Source organism: Wyeomyia smithii, chromosome 2 (assembly GCF_029784165.1).
Source record: "Wyeomyia smithii strain HCP4-BCI-WySm-NY-G18 chromosome 2, ASM2978416v1, whole genome shotgun sequence".
NCBI classification, from domain to species: domain Eukaryota; kingdom Metazoa; phylum Arthropoda; class Insecta; order Diptera; family Culicidae; genus Wyeomyia; species Wyeomyia smithii.
The window spans coordinates 238,153,093-238,169,907 of NC_073695.1; the positions used below are offsets into that span (position 1 = coordinate 238,153,093).

Here is a 16,815-nt window from a genome sequence, read left to right on the forward strand (position 1 = left end):
ATCACCGACGCCCAGGGAGGCGACTCCACACCCAGGACCCTAACTCACGACCCGTTTATAAACGGACCGGCGCCAACGGCTTTACTTCCTCATGCGATGGAAGGCGTGATCCCAGAGATTTTCGCCTCAGAAAATCTCCCGGTGTCGGCTAGGATTGAATTGGGTTGGTTGTGAGTGGATCACGTCACCCCACAACCATCGACACCTATGTCGGCGGTGGGATTCGAACCCAGGCGTCGAGCGTGGTTGGCGGAGACGTTACCAACCGCACTAGGCCCCCGCTCCGAGGGGTAAGTTCCTTGCTATTGATTTAGCAGGTACCAGCGATCTGGATATTAAGCTCAAGGTGGCCGACCTGAACAGGCAAATTGTTTTCAGGATGGTTTCACTCTGGAAGGAAACTTTTGGACGTGTAATCCAGAGTTTTGACCTCTCCAGGCCATCCTAGAAAGTACTCAAGGTGCTGAAATTGCACCCCAAGTGAGTTCCTCCTCTCAGGGTCGGAGACAGTCTCTTTGTTGTCAAGAGAGCGAATGCGATTAAAGATGCTGGAAGACCAGGTTGAGCATTGCGTCCGTAACCTCGGAAACTCCTCTTGAACGGTTCCCCAAAAAGATAAAATTACAGCAGAGAAGGTTTTCTCGGCGCTGAAGAGCACCAAGGACATGAAGACCCTCAAGCTCTGTAACTTCAATTTTCCACCATATTTTACAAAAATCACCCGTAGCTACCTTCGGCAAAGATCATTCAGAGTATCGATGAATGGTTGCCTATCAAACACTTTTTCCATTCTAGCAGTGGTCCCGCAGGGCAGTCTGCTGGGCCCTTTGCTGTACAGCATCTACACCTCTGACGTTCCTTTCCTAGGAGATGACTGCGTGTTTTTTCTGTTCGCAGGCGACACAGTAATCGTCGTCAAGGAAAGAATGCCCCGCGAATTCACCAGCAAACTTCAGCGATGTCTTGACGCCTTTGTCGAAAACACCTGGAAAATTAAAATCAATGCTTCCAAAACCCAAACGATCATGTTCCTCCAACGACAATCTCCAATACTAAAGTCCCATCCATCCGCATTGTGGTCATAAACAGTACAGGGGTTAAGTGGTTTTCCGAAGTCACTTATCTAGGACTGCTATTCACATGTGGAGAGGACCCTAGTTCAAATACAGGTTCCGCAAAACCGAATTTTACGGATGATCCTTGATTGTCCCTAGGTAGAAGATACCTAAAACAAAACCTTTTCTCTTGTTTTTCGAGTGTCAAGTTCATTGTTTTATCGCTCGCAACGCTAGTGTCAACATCGCAGCTACTAAGAAAAAATTAAAAAAAAACGGAGTAAACAAGTGTATTTATAAAGAAATTACTCTAATTTAAGTTTTGTTTTTCGTAAGTTTTTACCTACACAATTGTGTGGGCACGGTCGGAAAGGGTGAAATGGTAGATGACAGAATTATAGAAACTAACACTAAATTTGTCAAACAATGTCAACATTCTGAATACGCGGCTTGTATATAGTAGATTAGATTAGGTTTGAGCTGTAAGATTTGTTCCAATTAGTATTTGCCAGTTTCCTTTTATTGACTGCAGCGCCTCTAGTTGTCGTACCGAGAAACTCATAATAGCGTTTCAATCTGGAAAGTGCGTTTACTTAGTGTTGAAAATTTCGTCAGAATTGGTACACACGCGTTGAAAAGTTATCCAAGATGAAACGCGAGAGACGGGAAAATACTGTGCAAACCTACGTTGAAAACCCAGAATGGTCAGGGGAAATGATCGCTGAGGTTCTCAAAGTACCGAAATCGACTGTGAATACGGTGCTCAAACGTTACCGGGACACTTTGACGGTGGATCGCGCTAAACAAACCAAACGTAGAAGTGGAACATTGGACCGGAAACTACGAGCGAAGATCATCAGGACAGTCCGGAATAATCCTAGAGAGAGACCTCCGTTATTTGACGAAAAGGTTCAATACAGCACATAGTACAGTTGGTCGAACTTTTATGCGTGAACCTACTGCTGGACCCGAGCAAGGAAACTATACGAGCAAGTCCTGACACAGTAGAATGGCTGTTTTTTGTTGGACGATGAAACATACGTCAAAATGAACTTTGGACAAATCCCCGGTCGGAAATTTTACCTTGGGAACCGTAAGGGGAATGCTATAGGTAGGTTTAATTTTATTTGCGAGGATAAATTCGCTCGCAAGTTGATGGTTTGGCAAACCATCTGTAGCTGTGGAAAGAAGACACAAGTTTTCATCACTGGAGCCACCATGAATGGACAAGTTTATAAGGCGAAGTGTCTTCAGGAGATAGTTTTGCCATCCATCGAGTCACACGAAGGTCTCGTGAAGTTTTGGTCCCGATCTAGCTAGCTGCCACTACGCCCAGGATGTACTGGAATGGGCCAAGCAGAATTATATTCATGTTGTCGAAAAAAGGATTAATACACCTATTTGCTCAGAATTTCGTCCCATCGAAAGATATTGGGCAATAGTCAAGCGTAAATTGAAGAAGTGTGGCAAATCAATCGAAACATTATCCGATATGGCGAAGTGGTGAAAAAAATGGCCGTTACGGTTGATGTTGCCACTGTGCAGATTTTGATGGGAGATATTCGACGAAAAGTTCGAGGATTCATCAGAACAGCAGACGAATATTTTTTTTGTATTTTTCCTTGAAGTTTAATAAAAATCCTGCAATCCTGTAGTCTTACCAATTTTGGACCAATCATGGAGGAGTCGGAAATTGTATGCAGCCAAATTCTGAATGAAACAAACCTTTTATAGTTTTGTAAAAACTTAAACCAACCGTGCTTTTTTATGAACGACCACATATTCTAGTTAGAGTAGTAAAAATGAGTTTTCCACTTCTGAGTACTCTAGTAATCGGGTTTTTGACTATTAAGTAACGGAGTGTATTTACTGCTATGAACTGTAAGCATCATAGTTGGAAAATATAGCATTGGTGGAATGCGGAGGCCTATTTTTTATCATAATCGGAACAGCTTACTTCTGAGACTTCATCGCTTCACTTAGCCTGTGCTTGTTACAATGATTGATTTAACGTAGGTTTGTGTTTGTTTCAATGATGGCAGCGCCCATTTTGAAATGTTAAGAACAGTTTTAGGCAATTAAATTGTTTCTCTAAAAAAAAAATTGAATTCAAATGGATCTGAAATAAAACGGCTGGTCCGATTATGATACATTTTTTTGTTCCGATCATGATTCAAACTGTTCCGATTAAGATACAAATATATGATCAGATAAAATGATAAATTTAAATAAATCCCGTCGAATTTGCTATAGTAGTTGTTACTGTAAACTAGACAGAAAGATTGTTTAAATAAACGTAATTTATTGATGATTTCATGCGATATTATTGGTAAACACATGACATTAAAATTCTATGTGCCATGGAAACAGTCTAAATTGATCCGATAATGATACATTACTTTACTTCCCAATCAAATGACGTTACAATGTGTGTAACACAATTTTATTCCACCTTACTTTTAACAGGATCAACATAAGAACATACCGATCATATTCCTAAACCTATTGCAAGAAATACTTTTTTAAACATTTTAGGGTGGAATTTTTGACATTACTGATATTTTCAACGTTTTTGATGGAATTTCATCGAACGACATTTATTTCTGTAAAGGTATAGATAAAAGTAAAATACATATTCTATTCGTTTTTATTCGAAAAATAATTCTTATGCTATACTTTGTGCTCCTCCCTACAAAAAAGACCCGTCGCTAAAAATAATCCCTCAAATAGAATCGCCAAGCTTTCCTGGAAAAAGTGTGTCCAAATTAGGCTGCAGACATGATTAACCGGATGGCGAATGCTTCCGCAGTCACCATTCTGAGATGCGAAACGTGAGCGGAATTCATAGAACATTGGCTCCGCTTGGCACGGGCTAAATCCGCGGCAGGAATTCATAATCGACAGAGCATTCCAGCAGTCAGTCTGTGACGGCGGCGAGAAAACTTCACTGACTGTCGCTGGCTGCCGACTCGCCTGCTGCTGTAATGGAAGCTGTGCGTGCGTACGAGAGCTTTGCCTTTGCCTGTGAGAAGTGTTGGAATTCCATTGCCCCGTCTCTGAACCGGCTCACGTTGGAGGTGGTGTGGAGGCGACGGCAATGGCAATTTAATTAGCGTGATTGGACGATTGGTTGGACGGTTGACACGGTCGGAACGCTGCTCTGGCACCGCGTAAATATGACAGTAACTCAACAAAAGTTTGATCGGACAAATCAAGTGGCGTGAAATTAGTTTGTGGTTTCCCCGGATCGACGGGATGACGTCAATCAGGTGTACAAGGAAATTTGAAGCGCAAGCGGGGAGGTTTGCAATCCAATTTGTTAAAATTGTTTGGGCTGTTATTTCATCTTTAACGAATTTCTCACAAGGGACTCATTTTGGAAAAGAGGAAATACGATAAAAATGATCATATTTGTTTTACCTTCCGAAGAATAGAGTGCTCCACTTTTTGCCCACCCACAGTACAAAAAGCTTGAAAGGGCGTCGGGCGGAAAGTTGCTTTTTTCTTCCATTTACTCCGGCAAGAAAGGCGGCTAATTAATCTCCGTAGAATGAAACGCCCACCTGTTTCGTTACAAGTCAGTCGAGCTTCATACAACATTGATATCGCCGTGTTTTGTTTGAGTTTTTTTTTGCGTTTTTCTCGCTTTTTTCATAACAGTAAGTGTACGATACTCGACTCCTGAAACTGAAGCACAATTAGGAAACTTTTCTCGGCGAAGTAACAAATTTTCTAATTCAATTTACAGCGAATCCCATTATGCCGAATATACGGTGAAAATTGAAAAAAAAAAAAAACTGTCGCCAGCGATGATCCTCGGAGAATGAGGTTGAGTATTGTGCGAAACAAAATCGACAAAGTTAGTTGGATGAAAAATTTAGCACGACATTGAGTGCTCGAACTTTTCACTTCGGTTTTTCGCAAAACCGTGTGTGGAGGAGATAAATTGTCTACGGTTCATATCTGGGTGACAACCTTCTACCGTGTTTGACGAGGTTTTTTATCGTTGATTGAGACTGCGAACAACCCAATAATAGCTGCGGAACTACATTTCACAGATAGACTTGCAAACAAACCCACAATACTGACACATTTGAAATTGCTCCCAACCATTATTCACTATTTTGTGTTGTTGGCGTTGATGATGATGGGCATACCCACTCGGGTGTGGCACGGGCCAAAGAACCCCACAGACGAGGGCACGAAGCGTCAGACACAGGCGTTCGGTTTCATGCAACTGGAAGTGATGGTCTTGTCTGCAGAGCGCTTGCACGGGCGTTGAACGCGCAGCAGCAACACGCATTTTTCGCACGCAACTGATATGGGACACGTGTGATATGTTGTACCTTATGAAACCAGCTGCGGAAAGGTGATGACATAACTCAGTAAATGGCTCGTAGGCGTCGAATTTATCAGAATGAGGAAAAATTGTGGGATAGTTTGTGACAGCCGCCTACAAGCTGGCAAGGAAAGAAGTTTGATTATCTAAGCAGCAGATTTTGTTATTCAAACATGTTTCAATACTATGGTTTATGATTGAGATTTTCGAATCAACTCTGTCAAAGTACCCAGTGAAAATTGGAACTAGAATTGAGAATAAATTGCACCTAACCCCGAAGTAACAAATTTTTTTCACACTATTTTGATTTGAAATCAAATTCCAACTTAGTCGTAAAACCGCTGGTTTGATTGGGCTCCGCTTGTCGTTACTCTCCTAACCTGCTGCCAAATGATTTTCAATATAATCTTGTGATGCCTGTGTGTATAAATCAGCAACAGCATTCAGTTACTACGGTTCGTTACACTGTCATTTGTGTTCAGCTTGACTAGTGCTGATTGGCATGAAAGATGCTTCCGGGAACAAGGGTAGCCAGCCAAACGTTACAGGCAACTTGTGTTTGCTTTCAATTTATGGGCGAATTTAATTAAATATTACTGCTCTCAATTGGAATTAACTTTGACATTCTTTTCATCATTTCTGGTGAAATCTTCTTTGACTGTGGTACCGATCTATTTTCGAAGGTGGAGCTTTGGAAGGTTTTGAGTTTCTATAATGGTACAGCGTAACAGCCATACTAAATTTAGGATGAGCTCTCGAAATTACTTCTCCAGCTTCAGTATATATGTCAGAATTATCTTTTTTTTCGCAATCACCAAAACGAAATGTCACGGCGAGTGCAGCGTGTTTTGACATCATCGTTTGATGGCAATGGAACAATACAATAATTTCGACTGCCTTAATTTCGGCGCTTATTCTTTGCTTCGCTTACAAATCGAAATCGATATTATACAAGTGAGAAAAGATTCATTGCATGTCAAAAATGAAGACAAGTTTTGCAAACAGTGAGAATAAACAGCACCTTTTCGACTTCGCTATGTGCGTACGCTCGTAATAATAGTGAATGATCTCATTTTGTTCATATAGTCCAAAAAACAGTTTAAAACAACGTGGGAAGACGTGGAAAAACGCAGCCGTTGGCTAGAGAGCTTATGGCGTCTGTATTTTGGGGTGTGCACGGAATACTTTTTTTAGTCGATTGACTATCTCGAAAAGCAAACCTGAAGAAAATGGTCTAACAAGTCGTAGAAAAATTCTCTTTGCATAAAAATAGAAACGAATTTTTCCTCATACGCTCTATTTACCCAATGAGGCTTCCGGCATTTTTTTCCTGTTCTTCGACCTCAAAAAAAAAAAAAAAAAAAGATCGCTGTAAATAAATTTAGCACGGATGAGAAAAAAAAAACTGCTGAATCAAAAGGTCAAGGGCATATCCTCCAAATGCTATCAAAAAGGCCTTCGCAGCAAGCTTGAGTTAAATTTTGAGGCCAAAGGCATATCATACCGAGATGCTACCGAAAAGTTGGAAAATAGCCTTCGAAGAAAGCTAATTGTGGAATTTTACCAACATTTTTCTCATTCAACAGTCCGGAGAGTTCTCAGTCGATCTTTTAGGTTACCAACGATTATTCCATTCCCGCAGGACATCACCTGATATCTGAACTTTTATTGTAGTTTAACAATTATGCTTTAAGTTTTGATCGGCTTATTACGGTTAAAGAACAGCTCGATCTACAATATGCAGTGCAGTTTGTGTCAATTGTGTGTGCAGTTGCTGAGTTATACGAGTTTGAAGATCATTTATCGAGGTAAAATCTGATTTCTCTCAGCCGGGAATAGGTTAAGATAACAGAATCCAAAGATGAGAACCAAATTTTACCGATACAATTCAAACCCTCGAGGGAACCGAAATTTTTGGAACTGGGTCGATGAATGTCAAGCATGACCGGGTGGATATACGTGTATTCATTCGCAAACTTCTGCTTTTCTAAAATTTGAAAAAGGTTGATATGATTTTCGATAAAGACAACTTGTAGTTTAAGATGTATTGTGGAGAAATTAGCGAAAAAAATCTGATAAGGTAACAAAAATGAGAAAAAAATTCTGTCTAAGAACGTAAATAAAATGGTTTAGGTAGGGGTGCGGCCTGTTGAAACATGCCGTGAAGGGAAATTTTGGGTACAAAATTGAAAAGAAACGAAAAATGATCTAGGGTATCGAACGTCTTCGTCAGTGGTTTTCTTCGGCAGTTTTTCTACAGCAACTTATGCAAAAGGGGGCCGAAGAAAACCACTGACGAAGACGTTCGACACCCTATATTGAAAAGGGTGGATACGTTTTGTTTAAAAATATCCACACTTTCTGCGACATTTAATTTCCAAAGGAGATGTCAAGGATTTATTCAGGCTAATATTGTCGTTGGGTAAAAGCAAAAGGGTTTGGTCATTGTATGTTATGCATGAGATATATTCGTTCTTCTATCTTCGAAAAACATATAATAGAATCAGTTCAACGGGGAGATTGGATGATTTCGCCTATATTTTGCACTAACATTGAGTTTAAATAATAAAACTATGTTATTTTTCTTACATATTTTTAAACCAAAACACTTCTCTGGGTTCCTATTTTGGCCATAGCATCCCTAAATTGGTTGCTTGGGGCTGCTATATTGACCAAGTCGCGAAAAAGTTGAAGAAGTCACACAAATTTATTTTGTAATTTGACCATACAATCTAGATATATTTTATGAGCAGAAAATCATTGTTATTAAACTTACTTAAAAGCCAGTACATCTATTAATCGAACTAAATAAAAAAATTATATTAACACATAAATAGCAGTGCGGAACTATTCGAGTCAAAATTTATTTTGAATTATTGTAACACGGATTAATTTATTATTTTAATTTTTCGAAAATGGCCTGTCATTGTTCTATAGTAAGAAGCTTCCGCTCTTGCTTTTTCGCATAGAAACTTATTCATATTATTTTTTAACATCAACCTCAGTAACTCGAGTACCACTTACCACAGTCACCAGGTTAAGAATCCGAAGCATGAGTTTTGGCCAACACAACTGAACTTACAGTTTCGTAAATAATCTGAACGAATTCTGTTTTTTTTTAGGAAACGACAGAATACAATTCTCATCTCCTTGTATCTCTTTATGGTCTATGAAAAAAAAGCTTGTAAATAAGCTAAACGTTAGGCTGTGTAGTAAACAGGGAAAAGTATATTTAGTTTCTTCATTGAGGAAAATACGCATATTTATTTGCTACAGTTTGAATTAAGTATGTCGAATCATATCAATATCAATAGGAGAAAACGAGAAAAAAGAGAAACTGGAGTAATATAAGATACTTTTTCACAATTTTAAATTTACTTCTATCATGGCCGGTGCTTTTATCCTAGTCATAGAGTGATCATCCTGAAAAAATGTTCGGGGCTACTTTGAAATTGAAATGGTGGTTATTCTCTTTCCTGGGTCTTTTTTAGCTTCTGTGAGTTTTGAAGCATGAAGTATCCCAAAACGAATGCTTAATTTTTATCTTGGTTTGATCAATAGGAACCAAGTTTCCTTGTCTCAAAACGTGAAAAATATCGACCACGTATCTCCACCAACGATCTGATACGGTATCTTTTTTTTTAAGTTTATTTTCGAAGTACGCTATAAAAAGCTTGCATAGAAAAGGTGAAAGAGGATTAACCATAGGCGCTCCTTTTGTTGGGTTGTAAAATTTCCTTAGAAATGAAAAATGATTTTCTACCATGCACAGTCGAGTTAACTGTAAAAGTGAAATCGATTGGAATTGTTAGTGAATTTTTCTGTATCGTTGAAAATGACAAAGTCTTCTGTAGGTGAAAACTGGTCAGAAATGGAAAAAATATTGTGTTTGTCTTTTTGTAATATACAACCCTAGGATTGAAAATGAATCATTCTACCAATTTTTCAGGATTTTTGCGATTTTTACAGAATCATAATAAAAATAGTAGTCAAACACGTTCGCATTGAAATATTTCAATTTTTTAAAACCAAACCAAACCTAAAAAAAATTGGAGCTTAGTTCATGAAGCATAAATGTTTGCACATGCGAAATCAATGGCGAACGTTTTCAGCCATAAAAATACTAAATAATCTCCAGAAATTGTTAAATTCATAGCGAAGCATAGTTCAGTGCTGCGTGTAAAAATGCAAGTGAATCCTTGAAATTTTGCAACTAACGCAAGAAAGTTCAAAAAAGGTTTTTTTAATAACACTATGTTACTACGAAACAATATTGTTATATAATTAGAATCGAGTACTGATTGTTTAAGGGGTGATATCCACCAAAAATTGTTTTTTCTTGTAATTTTTTTTTGGCTAAAACTATCCTAGAATCAAATCTACATCGCCTCAAGTACTCATCTAAAATCCGAAATCCGCGTGAAAAAACCGCGTAAAAAGCGACCTTAGTGTACTTTTCAACTGTGAGCTATATTCAAAAGTACTTAAATATGAGTGACAAGTTTGAGTTTTGCGTGGGGTCGGACGCCAATTGCGTCACAGTCGCTGAGCATCGCATGTCTGATATCGCGAAAGAGGGTAGGCGCAGCCTTACATCAGATAAAAAAGGAAGAAGAGGAAAATAAAGCTCCGGAAGGACAAATTTACAGCGCAGGGATAGCTGACTGAAGGTAAAAAAATATTAGGGGCTTTATTCTTGCAATTGTTGAGATTTATAGCATTTTGAAACTTTAAACGCCTTTTTCTCAAAACCACGTTTTCAAAATCGGCGAGCAGTAGAACTGAAAAAGTTAACATCCGATTGACTTGAAATTTTAACTGTAGCTTCTTCATTAGATTATCTACACACGATTTTGGCGATTGATTAACAATAACAAAAGTTATGAACAATCAAATTCGATATTTTTTTGTCGAAAAAGAATTTTTTTTTCAAACCGTTGCCATTTTGCATAGACAAATCCTGAAAATATAATCATGTGTACTTCACTAGCGACACTTATGTAGATAGTGAAAAATTTTTTGTTTTGGTGATAGGTGGAGTTGGGCACGACTTCTACTGCTCGCCGCGGAACAACTTGAAAAAAAAAGCGGTTCACGGCAATCGCTGCATAGTCGCCATTTTGTCACAAGAATAGCAATCCAATGATATATTATTTATATACCTTACATCTCAAATGTCCTTTAAAAAAAATAATGAAAAAAGCTTTGTTTTTGCGCATTTGGTGGATATTACCCCTTAAGTCAAGTGACGAAACAAATCGTCAACGATTTCGAACGAGAACAGAAAGTATATTCTGCTCTTATTTTTGGATTATAACATGCATTAAAAAATTTCTTTTTATTGTTATCGTTTTCAAAGACACAAACAAAATTATAATAATATTATTTAATAATATTGTTTTGTAAATAACACAGTAAGTAATCATTATTATATTATTGCACTATTTCTGGAGTAAACTTCAAAGCGCTGACGTATTGTCTAGCAAATGTTTACAAGTGTCAGAAATAAACTGATGGCAGAATAAAATAGTTCTTTCCTCGGTTGTTGATTTTTTACGCGTCGGGACAAACGGTAATGAAATTATCATCTAATAATCATCTTGTAAACGTTTGACACGTTCGATAGTATTTGAAGAGAAGGCCGCTCAGCAGTTTTGATCTTAATCCACTGTACTCTTAGCGGCTTCTCACACAACAATGACTTCATTTAAGTCCATTAGCATTCGCAATTGAGTGATAAAAGTCGTCTAGAAACAGGCACCTTTTGCAAGTTAAATTATTAAATAACATCAAATTGTTTGAATTACACTTGAATGTGATTTTAGTAGTATGAAATGTAAATCTTCCAATGAAATAAAAAAAATCTTCTAATGAACCTTTCGATTTATTCCAACTTGCTAACGGAGCATGAAAGAGGTGTTTATGCGTGTGAAATTGATTTTTAAGCATGTTCGATTTTGTAGCGTAAGCCATTAGGATATTTGATCAGACTTGGAACTAAATAAAATATTTGTTATTTCAGAATTCTCTACCAAATTTTGGGAATAATGACTTTTCAGAGACTTAAATGAGTTTTCCCGTAAGCCAACGTAGAAGCGACGAACCCGACGAACGATTGCTCTGCGTCAAACTGACGCACTTTCAAACAAACTTGAGGCACCGTATTTCACGGGAATGTTTGATAACTATATTTTTTCTAGGGCAACTATTTCGAGCTTTGCGGCAAAATTTTGTTATCGTTATTGAAAATATACAGCTTTAGGCACAAAGATTAAGATATCTTTTTCGATGAGTTATTAGAAATTTTTGTTGGTTTTATATTAAAATTATATTCACACAACTCAAGTAATAATATGGTACGAGCTGAAATTTTTCAACGCTATTGCATGAAAGTGAAAAATAGCAACCATCAACGTTCTTGTTACCATGACAACGAAATATTCCACTATCATGCGGTGTACGTTCTCTCTTCCTTCGATTTTTATGTTACTCGTAAAATAAAAAAAAGTTGTTCAGTCGCAGTGAAAACCTATTCGTTTGATTTTCACCGTTAAAAATTTTCGGAAAACTTATTATTCTGAGCTTGTTGTGTAAACTGCAATTTTGTAAGTTCAGTTTGTGTATTGTCACTACGCGACTAGTGATGGTTGGGAAAAACAAACTCCGAAAGAAACCGGCTCCACTCTGACTCTGACCTTCCACTCTTAGATCAATGTTGGCCTTTCATTTTTATTTAATAACACTTGCTGCATGCGAAAATGAAAAGCTTTACCAAAACAACGGTGAAGATCATTTGGTTGGATTTTCAGTAATTTTGCGAGACCGTGAACGATGCGCGTGGAATATTTCATCGAAGTATGACAGCTTGTTACAAGGACGAAATTGTAGTTTACACTGAAACGATGCTGCGTTCTTTGGAAGTAAAAGTTGAAAAAGACGAATGAGCACTAATTTTTGTATAACAAAGCGCACTTCTTTTTATAATTTTTTTTGAAAGGACATATCACGCTATCCGTTTTTGTTTATATATTTGTGAAAAGACACCCATAAACTGATTAATGCAGATCTAAAAACATGGGAAAAAGATTACATTAAAGCCACGTAGAAAAAAATTATGCTCTTCTTTTTCTAGCTTCTACGATCGTCTAGCGAAAGCGGTATAGAGAAAGATACTCTGCAAGTAAAATTTGTTTCAGTGTGCGCATGGTTTTTGATTTGATTGAAAAGTGTTATATGTTTGAATTTGATTTCATCTGATTACTTCAACAATATACTTCTCGGATCATACTCAGAAGCAGATTTTAGTTTGTCTGACGTAATTGTGTAAACAATGAAAACTGTTAATCCATGATCAGAGTTTCACTGAAATTATTTTAAGTTACTCTTGCATCAGCTAATAGAACCTGCTATAATTCACCTGCCAATCTTCTCAGAGTTCGTTCAACCGTTAATGAACGTAGAACCAAGTGAAAAGCGAAATTAAATTAAAGTTATGAGTAGTTTTAAACATCGAAGAAATGTTATACAAGCATGACTTTAGGAATTTGGTTGATTCGGGTTAAGGTAATAAAAGGTGGTTTCTATGACTTTGTTTTAAGTTGACAGCACTGGTATGTTTTGACGGACAAGCATAATTTGTCAAAAACGAAATTGTTACAAACGAAGAACGATTGCCATAGGAATTTACTATCAAAATTCGTTCTCTTTGATTAAATATGTCTCGCCTGTTACGACAATTTCATAATCGTTTCAGTCGACCCAAGATGAACCACAATAAGAAATGTTGTTATCAAATTTTGCAATGAATTTACCATCGATCGCAATAGTTTGGTGCGGTTTTTTGGGCTGGTGGAATTATTGGAGCGTTTTTCTTTAAAAATGACCTCGGACGGAATGTTACTGTCAACGCGAACGATATCGATCCATGATCTTTTTATTGCACCAAATTAGAAGATTTGATTTTGGTTGACATGCAAAATAAAAAGACGACACTATATGCCACACATCAGCAATTTAGCTCTTGGTTCAACTCGGTAAATTTACCTAAAAGATCATCAGCATGATAGCATAGCACGTGTTATTGGTGGAATTCAGACTGAAATGTTTGAACAAATGTTGCATAATTGGACCTTTCTCATGGATTATTTGAAAAGTAACTGTGGTCAGTATTTACATGAAGTAGCCTTCAAGAAGTTATTGGCAAAGAAGCAAATTTTGGATTCCAATAAAGATTGCATTGCTTAGAAACAGGGTTTGACAATAAATATATTCATTTGGTATACTAAAACCGTTATAGTCAATTCTATCAATCAATTATTAAATATTAAAAGAATAACAATGCTGACTTACCGATCTGCGGAACATCGTACTGTCGCTGACCGCGTGCACTGCGCAGCATCAGCTGGCTGGCCATGCCATGCGGGATCTGCGGCAGGCCGCCATTGTTGTTGCTGGTGCTGCTACTGCCGCCGCTACTGCTGGGACCGTCGTCCATGAAGCCGCCGGTGCCGTCTGCTGTGCCACCATTGTTGTTGTTGTGGGATGATCGCTTGTTGTTATTGTTGGAATTTCGAGGCTGCTGCTGTTGATCTTCGTCGCTGTTGGCACCGTCGTCGGCAGCAGAGGAAGATTTCAACTGCTGCTGTTGTTGTAGTGGTGGCAATTGTGGTGCCAGTGGCTGCTGGTGTATGTTGCGCATATCGAAGTTGGTCTGGACTCCGAAAAGTTCCTGCAGACCGCGGGGTTGAATCAGTGGACCGACCGGGTGACGCACCGGGGGCGGACTGAGTTCGGGCAGTTCGTTACTGGTTAGATGATTGATTACGACCCCGTGGGGTCCTCCGGCGGCTACTCCGCCGATTGTGTGCAGTTGCGGGGCCAGCAGTTGTTGTTGCTGCTGTTGCTGCTGCTGCTGTTGCAACAGTGCACTCTGGTGGTGGACTTTGGAATGCAACGACGGTGGACCAGCCGGGATACTGTTTTCGGCCAGCAATTCGGACATGTCATCCAATTCTTCCAGCAGCTGGGCAGCAGCCGGAGGTGGCGGCGGAGCTTTTATGTAAGCGTCGCGCGCCATGTGCAGCGAGTAAGTGCTCGATAGCACACTCATGTAGGCCAGAATGGGCAGGATTTCTCGGAACATCTTCCTGATAATGCTATGTACAGTTTTAAGTCGGTTGAAAGGTCGTTGCGTGGGTGGGAATTGATTGTTCCTGCGGGATCGTATGGTTTGAGCGAAAATTGCTTACGGCCACCGGACACACAGACACGCACACACACTGGTGATTAGGGACCTTGCGTGTGCGCCTATCGGACACACGAACTGGCAAACCGCCGCACTACACGCACACGTAACAAATCAATCAACAGGTTCAAATCCAGTCGCGAATACGCCTAGCTTCTAGAAGTCGATTCTCTCCACGTTAGTCACGAATATTTCAACCAAGCGAGAAAGTTTTGTTTTTTTTTCGAAACGTCTGTTGTTTTTTTTTTTCAATTGATTTTGTTTGTTGCTTTTTCTGCTGTGGTTAGTTTACACTAGCGAGCAACACACCTAGATTCACTACTATAGCTATGCAGTCACACTTCGACCGACCACCCGACGGTCTATTTTTAGCACACTCGTGTGAATCCTTGTCGCTTTGCTCACTACAGTCCTTTTCCGATATCGATTATGGGATTGTTATCCTGCGTTTTTGTTTTTTTTTCTTTTCTGCTGCCACTGCCAATTTTGATACCGTTCGAATGAATGTCTTGGCCGTGACGGAGCTCTCAGGTTTCGTGGAACCTACGGCGACTGATTATTGCCCGAATGCTGTTTCAACGCAAACTTTTCCGTTCCTTTGCTTCCCTGCACTCAATTATCGCTCTCTTCATTTGCTTCACTCGATTCGATTTTCACTGGCTGTTTTCCGGTTTGCCTTCTTGCGCGGAAATAAACTTGTCAGTGTATAAAAATAGACACCGGGTTTCGCTTCTCGGTGAAGTGCGACTCTACTTCTAGCTTACGCGTGTGTGTGTTAGTGTAAAACTTTACATCGATAACTATAACTTCCGAGCTTTTCGCCTTTTTGGATATTCTTTCCGCTTTTCGATCACTCTCACACAGTGCAAATTGCGTCTGTAGTTGAATTCACTGCTTTGCTTCAGACTTCTTCTAGATTCAATAATTAGGGGGAATAAAAGGGGAAAAAGATAAACTTGTTCTTCCGGTTGTCTTAGCAGTTGTTTTTCGTTACCACTTTGCCACTTCGCACACGGAAATTTGCAGGTTGTCGCGAAAACAAGAAATCACTCATTCCCCGCGGTAAGGAACGTTGTGCAACCTGGCATTCACGGTTCACGGTCTGGGGGACGTCTGGCTTCTAGATCCTAATCAGCAGCTATTTTAAAAACCTGCTGCTTCCGGGAAATTCCCGCTTCTCTGGTCGGTTCGGTTCTCACCAGGACACTCCGCCGCACCGTTTTTCTTCTTTTTCTTCTTCTTCTTCTTCTCGACACTGTCCAGTGCGATCCTCGAAACACCTGATCTGTCAGATCCGCTTGCACTCGCTGTGTTCTTCCGTTTAGTGTTATGGCCTCAGTGGTTCTGGCTGTTTATGGCGTTGATAGTGACGAAGAGGGGGTAAGTTGGACCACCCTGGGAGGCCGCTTTGGCCATGACGCGCGTTCAGGAACCGAGTACAACACACCAACTGTCTCGTCAAGGGATGAAACGCGAATGAGCGAACCGAATGGGCGAATCGCTTTTTTCTGGTCCACAAGTTTGCCTGCTCTAGACGAGCTTCTGACACACGAACTTTCGGTGGGAAAGGGGACGTAATGGGAACTGGCAATTTGCAGCCCACGGTACTGAGCTTTACCGATCGGACTGCTGTCAGGCAGAGTCAAGTGAAAGGCAAACAAGAATGAGAGGAAGAGCGATTTTCCCGAACCGGTCAGAGCGTGGTCGTCAAAATCGGCTGGTGCGGAATGCGCGAGCGCACCGTTTTTCATTCAGGACCCCGAAAGGACAACCGACGAACAGCCTGAGACGTCCTGCCGACAACAACGACAACGACGACGACGACGACGACGAGGACGACGTCGACGACGACATCAGCAGCGTCGGATCGCATCGTAATTGCTGGATGTCAGTGTGGTTGGCTAGTCGACGTCACAAAACAGCCGGGGGAAGCAAATACTACCCGTGGACCCATGGCTGGACTAAATGTGAGTGAGAGAGAGAGAGAGTGGGGCAGGGGCAGACAAGAGCGGGATCCGATGCATCACAGGGGTGCCTTATTTTGAGGGATGAAAAGCTCACTCGTATAGCACCGCGCGTCGTTTGCGACCCTGCCTGATGATGGGTTTTGCAGTGGTGCCCGGTGAATTTCCGCTTGTTGGAGAATTTATGTTTTTTCAATTCATTCTCGAACCGTC

At 39.9% G+C, this 16,815-nt stretch overlaps 1 protein-coding gene across 1 annotated transcript in view; it reads right to left on the reverse strand.

The window, feature by feature from the left end:
* LOC129724276 (protein PIEZO homolog) overlaps positions 1–16,215 on the reverse strand; it is a 112,086-nt gene extending 95,871 nt beyond the window's left edge. Inside the window, exon 1 of the mRNA XM_055679010.1 lies at positions 13,744–16,215. Within this exon, the coding sequence (XP_055534985.1) occupies positions 13,744–14,536 (793 nt within the window). The 5' untranslated portion in view covers positions 14,537–16,215. The remainder of the gene's footprint in view (positions 1–13,743) is intronic.
* Between the last annotated feature and the right edge of the window lie 600 nt (positions 16,216–16,815).